This window comes from Herpailurus yagouaroundi, unplaced genomic scaffold (genome assembly GCF_014898765.1).
Source record: "Herpailurus yagouaroundi ecotype Mexico unplaced genomic scaffold, PumYag 194, whole genome shotgun sequence".
NCBI lineage: Eukaryota > Metazoa > Chordata > Mammalia > Carnivora > Felidae > Herpailurus > Herpailurus yagouaroundi.
Genome location: NW_024412425.1, coordinates 6,598,677 through 6,614,868, shown reverse-complemented (window position 1 = coordinate 6,614,868; position 16,192 = coordinate 6,598,677). Strand labels below are relative to the sequence as shown.

Below are 16,192 nucleotides of genomic sequence, written 5' to 3'. Positions count from 1 at the left end.
CCCCTGCTCACCGTCCCGCTCTGGTAGCCCTTCTGGCACGCGAGATGAAGCGGGGCAGACCCGTGATAGTCCGTGGCATTTACCACCGCGCCTTTGGAAACCAGGAGGTCAATGAGGGATGCCTGCCCTGGGGAACAGAAGGATTGCACCACAGAGAAGGAAAGAGCAGAGGCTCTCTGAACCCTAAACGTGAAGCCCCGTTATTTTACTCTCTTCTCTGGCAGGAGACGTGCCAGGAAGTGTTTTCCTACTCGAGAGGAAACAGAGCTAACATCAAGTCAGACTCTACAGATTCAGGACACTGTAGGGTGTCTGGAGGGGGCTCGGCTCCAGTCCACCCCTCAGCAACAGAAGGTGGTGAAGTGGCCCATGGCACGGCCCCTTCCACCCCCAACTCCACCGCCCTGTCCGTCAGGCCTCTGCTGAACCACCCCCCACTCCATCCCTCTGCCTTAAAAGCCCAACCAAAGGCCAACGCAAAACCACATACCACAGAGGGCGGCCACATGGAGTGGTGTATGACCCCTGTCGTCTCTGGAAAATGGAGTGACAATGGAGGGATCGTTCAGCCTCCTAAAAGAGGAAGATACAGAAAAATACATCCTTGGAACAGAAGGGCAAAGCCTCTCCCTACCATGCTGGACATGCCAGGGTCCTGGGGCTAGCAGACAGATCTCAGGGGTGTGAGCCAAGCTGGGTCTCTTTAAGAGCTTCCCAGAGATCATCCAGTCCCTGCTTGACCTCCTGCAGGGTGAGGTGGCTGGTAGACTCCCTCCCCCCCACCCACCCACCCCCTCTAGGCCATGACATCCAGCGACACAGCCTGGAAACAGCCTGACGAAGGGAAGAGAAACCCGAAGGGTTACTGGGAGAAACTGACATCCCTCCCATCCTAAGATCTACTTTCTGAGGCTTGGCAGGCTCTGTGCCTGCCTACTCTGGCATCCCGCCCAGCAGAGTGCCAAGTATTTTTACGAACTTTATCCCATCTGATTCTCCAAAGAGGCGGGTGTTTTTGTCTCCACTTTACAGCAGCAGAAGCGGAGTGCAGTGAGGGGAAGGTCTTTATTCAAAACTGCACAACTAGTGTGAAAGCCCTGCCCTGCCACTTGCTGGCCTCCCCAGGGACCTTCTTACCCGGAGACCAGTTTCTCACAGTCATCGCAGAAGCACAGAGGATGACACATCCTTTGGACGGCATCTTTATCTTGGTCACCTTGGCTCAGAAGTCTTTCCACTTCTTTCTGGTTACCTGAGGCAATGTGCTAAAAAGTGACATCAAAAATAATGTCAATCTTAAGGAATTACTTGCTTTTTAAGGCGTGAATTTTTGGAGCTTCCTTACAAGAAGCCAGGATCTCTGTACAGATAAATGACACGACTTGCTCTTTGGGATGTGTTTCAAAATAACCTGGCGGACAGGGCAAGCGGGTGGGGGTGGAGACAAAAAAAGACGAAGATAGCCCAGTGGGTGTGCATTTATACTCTGTTCACTTTTGGAAATGTTACAAATCTTCTGTAATTGAAAACAACAACGACGTGACAAAATTCCCAAACCAACGGTGGGGGAGGACCACACCTCCTGAACCTCAGTGTGGACGCTGACTCCTCACTAGCACACCCCTCGGTGCTGTCCCCTTGTATTCTAACAGAGCCTTGGTCTGGGGGGAAAGGGAACAGCTGCAGTTAGCAAGAGATCCATCAACCAACAGGCCTACAGGGCTCACCCCTGCGATTCCTGGATGCGCCCCTCTCAGGAGATGAGATGTTCTTGGGAGCACGTTGCCCCCGGGGAGGCTCAGGGGTGCTCCACCGACACAGTGTGGTTCTGGGTAGCCAGAAGCACCCACAGGCTCCCGGAGGTGTGCCTTCACTCAGCCCTCGCCAACTACCCAGCAGGGCACCTTGTCAGCCTCCCAGGGCTCAATGCATGAGTGATGAAACCACCACCGGGCGCTGAGCTCCCAGCCTGGGGCGAGCTCCCACAAACACTGGCGACACGGGGCTCCTGGAGCCCAAGAGAGGTGTCAGCTCCGCAGAGGCCACCAGTGAGGCTCCACAGAGCAGATCATGGAGAACAAGTCGTATTTTGCCAAGGGGAGAGAGGACAGCCGGGCAGAGGGCTGTCGGCGAGGCCCAGTGCCCTTGGTGTGCTGGCCCCTCCCGGCTGTGGCACAGCACACCTGGGGGGAGGTAGACAGACATAAAAGCTCAGTATTCCGGCCACCCACCCGGAGCACAAAAGGAACCGTGGTGTTTCACCAAGCAGACCGCCCTGAAGGATTCTGCAGAGACCCCAGAGATGCAGAAAGATGAAACGTTCCTCACACACCTGCGCCCACAAGGACGTCTTGGGTGTCTTACCTTAAACAGACAATCAATGGGAGTTGAAGTCATCTGAGACAGTAAGCTCATTCTCTGCTTCAGGAATAGCCTGTCACCGAATCCTTCAGACTCCTGCAGGAAAAACCCAACAATCTGTTTTATCAACTTGTCACAAGATGTCAGTGCAGATCCTTCAAAATGGAGAGCCCGGGAGCAGTCCTTGCTACTTTGCACAGAACAGGATCGACAGTGCCTCTCTCCCTGAGCCAGACAGCAGATCCGCATCCGGCTGGGAGAAGCGCTTCCCGTCTGTCCCCACAGGAAGCGGCAGCTGTGATGGTCCCTTCCCGGCGGGGACGGGGGCGAGGGGCGGCACGCTGCCGATGCGCACCCGTGTGTGGAATGTGTCATCACTAAGTGTGGAATGTAGCGTGCACACACCATCACCCTCCAGATCGAAGCCTGGATTGTCCTGTCCTCCTCCTCCTCCTCTCAAACTGCTGTCCTAACGCCTGCCTAGCCCTGTCCCCTGCCACTTTATCTGGGCATACAGACGAGAAACCCATTTGACAGGCTGTTCTGCGCTTCCCAGTGTCAACCAGCAGGAGAGAGGGGTCTTGCCTTTCTAACATACTTCGGAAAATAGCAGACAATATGGCCACTGTTCCCAAATCCTATAACATACCGGGGTCCACCCCAAATAATAAACTCAGGTCTTCGTATTGCAGGTAGTATCTACCTAGCTACAAAAACCTAAAACTGCATCCTTACTTTATGAAATAATCCCTAGCAAGACACTTCAATGCTCACCGGAGCACCTGCAAATTGACTAATGACAAATTAACTTCCTCAGAAGTTTCAGTGGGAAGTAAAGGGAGATGTCTTCCCCAGCCAGTTGCTGCTAGAAGAACTCCCCAAACCCTGACAAAATTATGGGAGAAGGCCCTTGATGGCCCTATAAATTCTGACTTTAGAGATCCAGCTGAAGACAGAGCCAACAGCACCTCAAGGGATGGCCCGTTTCTGGGGTCCTCTGTCAGACAGGGTCCCTCACACCAGCTGCCCTGAAAGGGTTAACCCGGCAAACACACACCAACCCCTCAGGGTGAGAGCCATTTTGCTCCCACCTACCATCAGCGATATAAGGCTCTAACAACCTGTTTTTATTCAGTGATTTATAGGCCACGCAGCTTAATGTCAGAGAAATGTCAAAGACATTGTTGCTCAGGTAAATCTGGGGTCCCTTCCTTGACTCTGGGTAACTACATGAATGGCAGTGATGAAGAGGGGCAAGCCCTGAGGTCCTGAATCTTCAAGGAGAAATGAGCTACCAGAAGAGACCACATATCAGCTCAGATCTATTTGGGAAAGGGGTAAATACTATTTAGTAGAAGCTCAGTAAAGAGACAAAGACCAGAAGCCCACAGAGCTGGAACAGAGTGCTCCCCGTTTTCTGGTCTACACAGGTTAAACTAGAGTCATCTCAGTAATGCTCATTTGCAAGAAGCTAGTCTTTTATTTACGAGACTTTTAAGTCTTTATGCTTAAAGAATATATATAAGGTCACCTCAAGTACAATGATATCTTGGGGGGTAAACTTTCTGTGAAACAACATGGTGTTATATAAAGAAGGAATAGTAAAACGTAATTTGATTTACTAATACTTAGTCTTTAATGCTTTTCAGAAACCTCACCCGCCGTGTGCAGATACACTTAAGCTCCTTCCCCAGGAAAGGACACCAACACAGGGCAGTGGCCTCCCACATTCCAAGATGGAACTGCACTGCTGACAAGAATCCAGTCAGCAGCTAAGGCCGAGGCAACGCCACCGGGAGAATCTCAGTGCCGGCGTCACAAAAGACAAGGAAGCCACACTACCTGCTCTGTCAATAAAGGTAAGGATCTCTCAGGCCTGACCCACTCAAGACTCAAGGGACTGGCTTCACGGCCAGCTGTAAGGATGATGCACACCTTGTCCCGACATCTGACAGGACCAACCACCCCCCACCCAGGAAGGCAGGACCAGGACCAGGGTCAGACACCCCGGACAAGAGGGGCACACTGGGCTGTGTCCCTACCTTGCCCACCCAAACTAATGGCCTTCCTTGGGGCCATCCATGCAGGATGCACCAGAGGACCAGGAAACAGAGATGCCCAGATGCAGGGGTGTTGGAAGAGCAAGTTAAGGGCACCAGGATCATCTTATGCTTCACAAAGGCACTTTCAAATACCCTATTTGTTTCTCGTAAACTCCCAGCAAGAGGTCAAACATACAGCATCGTCTTCAGTGTAGACAAGAAATGGACATAAACTTAGACAGCCTTGCCCAGGGCTAACACAAGTTATCAGGCTCAAGCCAACACCAGCACAAGAAGGGCCACCCCTCAACACGCCCCCCAGTCCAGGGGCACCAGGCTGGCTCTGTCGGTGGAGCATGCGACTCTGGATCTCGGGGTTGTGAGTTCAAGCCCTGTGTTGGGTGTAGAGATTACTTAAAAATAAAATCTTAAATAAATAAAAATCAAAAAAACACAAACAAAAACCTCTCCCGATCCCAGTTGGGACATGGTATGAAGTCAAAGTGGATGTGGGAAGCTGACTGCTGCTCTGTGGTCAGCCACCTCCTTACGCTCTGGTCAAAGGCTTCAAGTGCTGCACTTCCTGCCTACACACCACAGAAAGTAAGCAATCAGGGTGGCCATGGTGCAGGATGGGGACAGCAAGGGGAAAGCTGCACCCTCAGGAGGCGGGCACCTCCCTCCAGGTGACCAGGAGCACCCCTGACCCCACGAGGGATGTCAGGCAATTCCTACCGTCAGCCTACGTGCCAACAAGAGGAGCATAATCTCAAATTTTCCTTAAAAATATAATTGCATAGGCACAGAAAAAAGATACGTACCAAAAGGTTAGTAAGTCATCTCCAGCTAGTGAGTTTATGAGAGGTATTTATTCTCTTCACTGCAACTTTATACAGCTGGCCTGGCCCTTGAACAACACAGGTTCGAAGTGTATGGGTCCACTTATATGGCGACAGACACAGCACAGTACTCTAAATGAATTTTCTCGGCCTTGTGTTTTTCTTAATAATGCTTTCTCTTCTCCAGCTTACTTTAAGGATATGGTATAGAATATGTACAACATACAAAATATGTCTTTTTTTTTTTAGGGTGTTTTTTTTTTTTTTTTTTTTTTTTTTTTAGGTTTTTAGTTAATTATTTATTTATTTTTGAGAGAGAGAGAGAGAGAGAGAGAGAGCGCGCGCACGAGCAGGGGAGGGGCAGAGAGAATGGGAGACACAGAATCCGAAGCAGGCTCCAGGCTCCGAGCTGTCAGCACAGAGCTGGACGCGGGGCTTGAACTCGTGAACCCTGAGATCATGACCTGAGCCGAAGTCGGACTCTTAACTGACTGAGCCACCCAGGTGTCCCCCAAATATGTCTTAATTGACCGTTTATATTATTGGTAAGGCTTCTGGTCAACAGTAGACTACTCGTAGTTAAGTTTTTGAGGAGTCGTAAGTTATACACCAATTTCCAACCACGCGAGGGGTCAGCAACTCTAATCCCTGCATTGTTCAAGGGTCAACTGTATATTGCAAATATTGTTTGTAAGCAAGTATTGGTTTTCTAATCAGAAAAAAATACGACCACTGTTTTGGGGAAAAACAGTGTAAAATGCCATATATGATATAAATGGGTGGGATGGGAAGACAGGAAAGCACATACACATGTTAACAATGAATGAAGTCAGGGGAACTGTTTTTACCCAAGTGCACCTGTCTGGGCAGGCCTATGGGTATTTTCCAGATATATTAACTTATCATTACTTTGAGAGATTCTGACATCAGCAGAAAATTAAGATCAAGGGAGTGTTCAATCCTCAGGACTCCTCGTGTGTAATACAGGAATCTCTTCACTTTACCAATTTCAACTTTGTGATTTCTGGGGGTATGGTCACATTTTGCTGGCTGGTGAAAACAGGCCAGCAATGCAACCCCGGTTTAAGATTCTCATATTTCACGTACAAATATAATCACTTCCCCTAAGCAAAGCTCGCCAAGAAAATAATAAGACCACTGAGTCCTAAAATTGCATTTATTAATAACCTCATCTCTTGCCTACATACCCAAACTCATGGTTTCTAGCTTCCCCCTCCTGCCTACGCTTTTGAGGATGGTGACGATTAACGAAGCAGGATTTTACCCACGTGAATCCCGGTCGTAATCTGCCACTTTCACAACCAATTTTAGCACTTCAGTCTGCTAGGCGACTGTCAAGTCTCACAGCCCTTAGACAACAGAGGCCTCATTCTTGGGGGACATTTAAGAATCCCCTTCCTCACCCCCAACCTCAGAACCCTATCAAACATGCCCTGACACCCACAAAGAAAGGCCAGGCAGGAGGGATCTTACAGGCGGCTTAACGGAGAGGCTTCCTTGCCGAATATATTCGATCGCAGCCTCAATGGAGGTCAGGCAGTATCCCAATTCATCTTTTGCTGAGCTGCTAAATCTGAAGTTTTTGATATAACTCAGGTTTGCCATCCTATCAAAAGGAAGAAAAAAGTTTCATTGTTGTATATCCCATTCACACCTCTCCACAAACAATGCAATCACTCAAGCTGGCGTGAGTGACTGAAGTCCGTTAGCTCCGGCGACCTATGACTGCTACCCCCTTAACCTCTAGCGCATGTGCAATTAGGAAAATAAGTAAAACCACCTGGTCCTTTCCTGGGGTATGCTAGTTTTTAAAAAGCTGATTACTGTAAAGCGAACCAGGGGTTCCCATCGGAAGAGGATGGGCTTTGGAGTCGGAACTGAAGCCAGCTTCCTGTTCCATCACTGACTAGCTGTGTCTTCCAGAACAAGAAACATAAGCTCTGTGGGCCTCAGTTTCCCCATCTGGAAGTGGAATGATAGCCACCCCCGGAATGGGTGTAGGGCAAGCACAGCAACGGACTCACAAGGGGCGCTCAATCTCCTGCAGTTAGACTAAAACCATTTTGCCATTTTCAAAAAGTATTTCAACAGAAAATATTACCAATTAGGGATCTCCGTTTTCACAAGCAAATACAACAGGACTGATAGCAGATCATCAGCACACATGGTCTCCAAGTTAACTGCAGGAAGGAAACACATGTTCGAAGCCAGCATGAGATTCAAACAGACCAACAAGCATATCAACTCCCCACCATCATCCAGCCCACAAAACCACAATCCAGTAAGGCTACGCCTCAGGGAGTGGTTCAACTCTATGATTTTCTTTACAGTGTCCTAAATAGGCGTCACATTTGAGGGGAATGCCTAGCATTCTCAGAACACGTGCAAAAGAAGGGGGTTCCCAGCAGACTACCCCTCACCACCTTCCAGGACGGTTAGAGTCAGTGAAGGTGGGCAGAGGTGTGCCCAGAGCCACCTCGAAAAGCCTCTTCCCTCCTGAGATTATTTCCGTTTTACGTACTGCAGATCCTAATGCTCACATTTAGCCTGTTTCCATTTTTTCCACTTTGAAATTTTAAGGACTCCATTCACTAATCATTCTAAAAACTCGAATAGCGCAAAAGAGCAGTCTGTGACTGTCTCTCCCATCCCTGCCAGGCAGTCTTCTTCCCCCAGACGCTACTGCTGTGGCTTCCCACCTGCCTCTCCAGAGACAGTCTAGGAACTCGCCGCCGTGCACATACAGCCGCCTCCTTTTTCTGGAATGCTGTTAGAAGTGCACCATATACACTCCCATTTATTTCACTCGACGTGCTTTGAAAAGCATCCCCTATCTGGGCACACAGATATGACTCCCCTTTACTTTTTTCATCTTAGCTTATTTTGCTTTACTTTTTATAATGGAAAATTTTAAGCATACACAAAATTAGGAAGAGCGGTCTAATGAACAGTCAAACCCCCATGTACCCATCACCAGCTTGGCTCATTTTTCTTTAAGATTAAAGGTGTTTAATTTTAGCCAAGGAATGTCATCAACCAAACATTGTCAGACTGGAACACAACTGCAGAAGGGGCCAGTGGACAATTCGGCACTGGACCAAACGAATACCAACACCCCCCCCCCCCCGCCCCAGTGCTGTGACAGGTTCAAGAGAACACACAATAGGAAGTTTAAGGTCAATCATACACGCTCCTGCACCCAGGCAAGTTCAGACTCGAGCAGACAGTGTCATTCACTTCGCAAAGTCAGGTTCTCAAAGGACCTACGCAGCTTGGATTCTGATTTATATATCAGCTGCATGATGTCCATGCAGGTGTGGGGCAGCCTGGCTCATTTTTGAGGCCGCTGCTTCTCTGCCACCATTTTCTTACCCAAATCATACCTCACCTACCTCTTCACCCCCATTACTAGGCACCCACGCATCAGAGCAGACTCCAGGGGGCTCATGCTGGAACAGTCTGCTGCACGTGAGCCCATCTGTATGATCCTTTAAGATAACACTGCTCCGGGGTGCCTGGGTGGCTCAGTCGGTTAAGTGGCTGACTTCGGCTCAGGTCATGATCTCATGGTTCGTGGGTTCAAGCCCTGCATCGGGCCCTGTGCTGACAGCTCAGAGCCTGGAGCCTGCTTTGGATTCTGTGTCTCCCTCCCTCTTTCTCTGCCCATCCCCAGCGCATTCTCTCTCCACCCCCCTCTCAAAAAATGAATAAACATTAAAATAAATTTAAAAACAAATAAGAGAACACTGCTCCTTGACAGATCTGCATGTGGATGTATCTACGCCCCGGCCGGCCCCCTGCCCCAAGCACAAACCTCTCTGGCTGGGAGACTGTGTAATTAGCTGTACCACCTTCCGCAAACAAACCAGCTTCTGCTGCGGAGAGGTGCATTTGTTCAGCTGAGCCAGCTCTCTCTTTGCACGAGGTATGTTGAAGCTGTGAAAAAATTAGGAAAGTGACAACTTAAGACCACAGTGTAAGGGCCCTTCTTCCCTGGCCTATTACACTGCTTCCCACAAACTGTAAGTAACGAAAAACACGCACAGAAACTCAGAAGCAATCTGACTCAGGTCAGTGGCAAAACTCAACACCTCTGAATGTCCCACTCAGGATGCAAAATGATATTATAGCGGCACCAGAAAATTAGGGGGGAAGAAAAAAGTCCTTAGCCCCAGAGTGAAATAGCTCCAAGGGGTTAAAATAGTTTAAACATAACCACTTTAGATAGTTTTGTATCCTAATGGAATGGAAATTAACTCAAAAGCCAGTGCCTCTCTGGCAGGCCTCCCTCAGACAGGCAGGTGAGGAGAGACGCCCGCACACAGACCCACCCGGGGGAGCGGTGGGCCTGCCAAGAGACCAGCTGTGCCAAATCCCACCCTGGAGCTCCCAACCAGCTGGCATGACAGGTGCAGGAGGGTGACAGCCACCAAACACTCATCTGCCAACCTCGGCCCTTTATCTCTGGTCACAAATACCCCGCACTGCTCCTCAGTATGGATTAAGTCAAACCAGCGTGCGGCCCCTGCCACTGAGGACGCCGAGTTCCTGCAGCACATACCCTTACCTGCACTCAGGTTTCACACCAATATCCTTCTGCTGAAGATCCTGAAGGCTTCTTGTGATTTTGTTAAAGGCAGCATCCTAACAACAGATTTTTAACGAGGCTTCAGATTTCTTAAAAAGTTTCGAAGGCGGCTTCCAACCAGGATGACAGTGATTTAGAACCTACCTCGCTTGCCTCCATGGTCCCCACATATTTAAAGATCAGGTCATAAATATCGTGCTGGACGTACATCTGTGGAATCAACGAACAGACCCCCGTTTGGGGTGTGCAGAGGTGACAAGGAGCGCCCCCTGGCACCGCTGCCTTCTCGCCCCTCGCCGCCCTGACCTCTTACCTCCACCGCCTGCTTCAGCAGGTTCATCTGGGCCTCCTGCTTGGCAAGCATTTTCTGCGAAACAAGAAGGTACCACCGTTAAAGGGCTTAGATCGGCATGTGGGCAAACCGTAGTTCTCTCTCTCGGAGGTCCTGCTGCTTACCAGGTGAGAGTCCCTCAGAAGCTGCTGGAGGCATTTGGTGTAGAGAGCATTCACCGAGTCCTGTGCAACACAGAGAAACCGGTCACTCTCACAGTCCGAGGCCACGACACAAAACCCAGAACGTGTAATGTGTCCCGGAGTGAGAACATCTCGCAAGATGTATTTCCTGTATTGAAGTCCTAATACAAGCTTATCAAATAAATTATGTGATTTTTTTTTCAATTTTTTTTTTTTTTTTTAGCTGTATATGCATGAAGGGCAGGAGAAAATTTCCTCTGGGGTTAACATAGGTGATAATAATATTCATCTTTATATTTGTCATGTTCAAGCGTTCTCCGGTGGCTTGTACTACTTTTACAGTTAGAGAGAAACATTTAAACAAAACTTCCAACAGCGGAGGCAGCAAAGTTTCAGAGTGAACTGAGAGCGATCCCCGTGCTCTTGAACTGGCCTGAAACAGAGCATGTCTGGCAAAGCAAGACACAGCTACTGACTATGTGATGACGCAGGCTCTTTCTTTCACATTCCCGGAATGTTCGCTGGAAAGAGGCAATGCTCCTATCAAATCTCTCCGCGTGTCTTCCCAAAAACTCTCTCACATCTTCGATGGTTTTCAGGGAAAAGGGATCTGAAGATGTTGAAGGCTCTTCTGAAAAAGAAACAGAGGGTCAGAATGGCTGAAGCCTTCACAGTTTCCTAATGGGGCAAGTACCACATCCTTTGCCCTGCTTCCCCAGGATCTGGAGCCCCATCTCCCAGAGGAGGATAGGAATTATTTCAAGATTCTACCCAAGAGCAGCCCAGTTACAGGACAGCTCAGGGTCCAGAGAGCCCAGTCCTCTTGAAGCCCTTTCCTTGGACAAAACAATTTGGGACCATGGGCATGACCCATGAGGCTCTGGTGAGGAAGCCCGGACTCCTGACAATAAAGGCCTCAGAGCACATCTGGCACACTGTTATCTCGATTTCCTGGAACAACTGAAGAATTATTATTTATTAAAAATAGTTAGCTCTCTTGGGGCGCCTGGGTGGCTCAGTCCGTTGAGCGACCAACTTCGGCTCAGGTCATGATCTCACGGTCCGTGAGTTCAAGCCCCACGTCAGGCTCTGTGCTGACAGCTCAGAGCCTGGAGCCTGCTTCGGATTCTGTGTCTCCCTCTCTCTCTGCCCCTCCCCCACTCATGCTCTTTTTCTCTCTGTCTCAGAAATAAATAAACATTCAAAAAAAATTTTTTCTGAATGACTCTCAGAGAGGCACAATAGTGAAGCTGGAGGGCAATAACGGTAAAGAGCAGCTCTAAAGCTGAGGGCCAAAGCCAGGACTCCCGTTCTGCACAACTCCAGGAGGCAACATTCACACAGAGATCTACATCAATATTGCCTCCTGGAGTTGTGTAATGTCCAACCTGTGCAACCATACATGGCAGACCCGAGCCACATTGTCTTGGCTCTGGATGACTTTTTGATTAAGTCCTGGGGGCGTTACTATAACGTTATGCAGGTTTCCAGTGGGCTCTTGAATAGTTTATGTTAATAACAGCTTTGTCAGGAGGAAGTTCAAGAAACACAGTTCTCCAAATCAGGAGAAAGGGGTTTTCTCCCAGAATACCTGAACTCTCTCTCTTTTCCAAAGGGTGGGCTATACACAGTATGCTGAAACTTTCTTCTTTCTCATTGTAGAAAGTTTCTTCAAAGAGAATGGGCACTGAGAGAAGACAGGCGAAGCCGGCTCCTAATTTGATCCTGTTTCCTTGTATAAAGACATCCTGGAACAAGAAAGGCGTCCCTGCACCCACAGCCGGTGGTGCCTGCCCATCCGCTCTCAGCCTGGCCCCTACAGCGCACTTCTAACCTTCCCACCTCCACTCCAGTGTGGGTTTGCAGTGGGGCCGGGGGGGGGGGAGGGTGGCACGCATGAATACTCTTCTGTTTTGCTTTTTGATACAAAACTGTTTTCTTTCCCTTTTGCTCACCCTGCAGCTGCGGCTCCTTAGTACTCTGATCCTTTTTAAATATTGTGGCAGAGAAACATGCTGCTCTCAGAGCAGAAGAAAACCTGTGCCTCTAGGAAAGGAGGAAGGAAGAAGGCTCTTCTAGAATGATCCAGCATGCATGCGGCAGTCCTGCCCACATTCACCACTCTGGCCGTGGCCGGGGTGCCCGGGCAGACAAGCCATAAGCCTGACTCCCATGTTGTCTGTGTGGATTTGGATTCCTCAAAGAGAACAAACTCACAGTGACCAGCAGGGCTAACAGGGCTGCTGACCCCGGGCTGGTGCACTGGTGACCCTGTGTCCCATCCCTCCCCTCCCACCACAGGGCTGACGAGACCTGGCTGCCGGGTCCGAGGGACCAAGCCACAGCACCAACACCAGTGCACCTGGACCCACGCCAGGCCTGGCGAGGAACGGACCTCCCTGTCTCAGAATCTTTCTATCTCAACCTAAAAAATAAGAAAATGCAGGGCATTTGGGTGGCTCAGTTGGGTTAGCATCCGACTCTTGATTTCGGCCCAGGTCGTGTCTCACGGTTGGTGGGGTCGAACCCCGCATCGGGCTCTGCACTGACAGGATGGAACCTGCTTAGGATCCCCTCACCCCCTCTGCCTTTCAATCTCTCTCTCTCAAAATAAATAATGAATGAAAACATAGACCCCAAAGTTAAACATCAACAATGAGACAGACAACGTGTCTCCTGTCACAATACACTGAGAAAGATGAAACACCCTTCTCACCATGAGGAAACCTCTGAGAACCCCATGCTGAGGAACAGTCTACAAAGCAAAACATAACTGTCAATGTCACGAAAGACAAAGACAGCCTGAGGACTGTTCCAAATCGAAGAAAACTAAAAAGACCAACAACTGAATGCATTGCATGATCCTGGATCTAAAAAGAAAAAAAAATGTTTTTTCTATAAAAGGGAATAACTATTTGTATCATTAGCACAGTTTGTATGAGGACAGTATCCTATTGATGGTAAATATCGAACAGTATCCTATTATTAAATTTCTGGATTGTGATCATTCTGCTGTAATGATGCAGGAAATCCACGTTTTAGAATAAAGGGACGTGGTGTCTGTAACTCACACTTACTTTTTCTGAAAAAGGTTCAGAAAAAGTAATGATAGTGTGTGGGGGATGGGAGAGAGGGACAGACGAAACAAATGGGGCCAAAATGCTAACAGTTGAGCTAGCTGGGGGAAGAGTATATGAGAGTTCCTTGTACTTTACTGAAACTTCCTGTAGGTTTGAGATGATTTCAAAACCGTGTTTTTTAAAGATTTAAAATTCATCCCTGATGTCCAGTTTGTGGTCCGGAAACCAATGAGCTCTCAGGAGCACTTATCAGCAAGAGGCCCACGGGCTGAGGGAGAGATGGCCGCCCGCCCGCGCGGGGGGGGCGGGCCCGCGTCCCAGGCAGAGGTCTAGCCAGGCCCTGCTCATGACTAGTATCTCCTCCCACCCCACGGGGCTGCTGCTGTGTGTGTCAGAGCCATCACTTAACACAGATGGGACAGGGTGAGAAGCAGGTCTCCCTGCCCTCCTCCCCCCCTCCCACCTCCCAAGCACTGAGTGACTGACTCAGGGCGACCCAAAAAGAGATGAATACCTTTCCATTCAAGGTCTGAAAGTGTTCTTCCACTGGTACCAAAATATAGGACTCAAACTGACATGTAGACTGAACATTGCTTGACAAGCTTCCCTTGCAGGGCACCAGGACCTGGAAAAAACAACGAGGGTGAATGCTAAGAGATGGGCCACGTACAGCTTTGGCAGGACGGGCTGCATCCAGCTGTGGGGACCTACTGGCTGACGGAGCCGAGTGACGGGGGTGATGAAGTCCTGGTGACAAAGCTGCGCTCCCCACCTGGGAAGAGGGGCAGGCGGTCACAGGCGCCCTGGGTCCTGCCTCACGGCCAGTGCCAGGCGCCCCACTGTATTCTCAGCAGGCTCAGGGATGGTTCCAGATGAAGACAGGGTAGTTTGGGAAAGTGAAACTAAAAAGGCACATGTAGTCCCACCACCTGAACGAGAAACCCTGCACCTCAAAGACAGCTTCCTTCCTGTCTTTTTTCCCTGCCTTTTTTTTTTTTAAGCCTAGTCATGATCATAGTTTGTAATGTGAGCCGCAGAAACACAACTTCCTGTGTAGACTCTCACCGTCACCAAGGTGTCTTGGCGTGCCAGACTCTGTCTTTGGGGCAGGCTCAACATGAGACGTGAACTTTGGCCCGACCGTGGCCACCACGCCGACTGGGCACCAACAAGCGAGTCTGCATGGCTCAGGGACTCTCTCAAACTCAAGTGTACCCAGAAGGAAGATGACGGCCTAGTGCCTCAGAGCCCCCTCTCCTAAAGCAACCCAGCACAAAGCAAACGGCTTCTGCACATATCCCCATCATACATACATGCCCAAGGAAACTGAGGCTCAAGGGAGCTGAGGAAACTGTCCAGGGTCACACAGCCAGTGAGTGGCGGTGCCATGACTCAAAGTCCTGCCACTTCCTGGAGCCAGTGCTGGGAGCTCAGCCCAGGGCTGGCTGGACGTCCCCCTGCAAAGACACCGTAAAACTCTGCAGCCGTCGAGAGCGGCTGTCATCGGGGGCTTCCTCAGGCAGGGTAGAAAGAGCAGCATGGCCTCGCCCCCCATGGGGGACACGCCAACTCCTCGCAGCAGAAAAAGGAGGCACTTGTTGACAAAAGAACACAGCCCTGTCGATGAAGTGGCTCACCCCTCCTAAAAAAATCAAGACTGAATCAGATCAACGTCTAGATTTAACTGCCAATTTCAGGAAACGCAGGAAACAGAGGACCACCGTCAACACCACCATGGGACTGCAACTGGCAAAAGTCAAAATGCAGGAAACTACAGGGTGAATGACCCAGGGGAATGAATCTCAAAGAAAGAAAGGAAAGAAAGGAAGGAAAGGAAGGACAGGACAGGACAGGACAGGAAAGGAAAGGGGAAGGAAGGAAAGAAAGAAGGAAGGAAGGAAGAGAAAGAAAACAAGAAAGGGGAAGATAAAACTAAAAAGACACACAAAGCTGTGGTGATGGTTTCAGAAGGCTACACAAATGTCAAAACTGACCGCATCTCACACACGCAGTATGTGTGGCTCTGCGTGCTCCAGTTTAGCTCAGCAGTGAGGAGAAAAGACAGACTTAAAGACTCCTCAATCCAACATAACTTGTGGACCTCCTCTGGATCCTGATCTGAACAAACCCACTGCAAAACAGACAAACAGACAAACAATTACGAGATGGTTTGGGAAATTTGACTAGATAGTTGACAACACTGAAGAATCATTAAGGAAAATTTTTAGCTGTGATAATGGCATTGTGGTTACATTTTTTAAGAGTCCTTATCATTTAAAAACACATCCCTAAATATCTGCAGACAAAACCACATGACAACCTGACACAATTTTTCTGGGATTTGCTTCAAAAGAATCCAGTAGCTGAGAGCGGAGGGCAGGAGGGAGCAGAAATGACATGTGACCAGCCACCGAACTGATCACTCCTGAAGCTGGGTGACAGATGCATGGGGCTCTTTATATTACTCTTTCTTCTATCAAATGTTTGATATTAAGCTTAGTTGGTAGAGCATGTGACTTTTTTTTAATGTTTATTATTTTTGACAGAGAGAGAGAGAGACAGAGCATGAGTGGGGAAGGGGCAGAGAGAGCTAGCGTCAGAATCTGAAGCAGGCTCCAGGCTCTTAGCTGTCAGCAAGAACCCAACGCGGGGCTCGATCTCACAAACCACAAGATCACGACCTGAGCCACAGTCAGACGCTCAAACGACTGAGCCACCCAGGCACCCCATAGAGCATGTGACTCTTGATCTCAGGGTCATGAGCTTGAGCCCCACGTTGGGCACTGA

The 16,192-nt window shown here is 49.3% G+C and overlaps 1 protein-coding gene across 5 annotated transcripts in view; it reads right to left on the bottom strand.

The window, feature by feature from the left end:
* Window positions 1-16,192, bottom strand: part of ANKRD27 (ankyrin repeat domain 27) — a 51,521-nt gene that overhangs the window by 20,113 nt on the left and 15,216 nt on the right. For all 5 annotated transcript variants that reach the window (XM_040446254.1, XM_040446252.1, XM_040446255.1 and 2 more), the window contains 14 exons: window positions 13,920-14,030; window positions 11,917-12,073; window positions 10,802-10,956; window positions 10,308-10,367; window positions 10,165-10,218; window positions 9,996-10,061; window positions 9,831-9,907; window positions 9,078-9,199; window positions 7,365-7,443; window positions 6,737-6,869; window positions 2,365-2,457; window positions 1,138-1,265; window positions 491-573; window positions 12-127 (listed from right to left, as the gene is read on the bottom strand). In XM_040446254.1, the coding sequence (XP_040302188.1) occupies window positions 12-127; window positions 491-573; window positions 1,138-1,265; window positions 2,365-2,457; window positions 6,737-6,869; window positions 7,365-7,443; window positions 9,078-9,199; window positions 9,831-9,907; window positions 9,996-10,061; window positions 10,165-10,218; window positions 10,308-10,367; window positions 10,802-10,956; window positions 11,917-12,073; window positions 13,920-14,030 (1,434 nt within the window). The remainder of the gene's footprint in view (window positions 1-11; window positions 128-490; window positions 574-1,137; window positions 1,266-2,364; window positions 2,458-6,736; window positions 6,870-7,364; window positions 7,444-9,077; window positions 9,200-9,830; window positions 9,908-9,995; window positions 10,062-10,164; window positions 10,219-10,307; window positions 10,368-10,801; window positions 10,957-11,916; window positions 12,074-13,919; window positions 14,031-16,192) is intronic.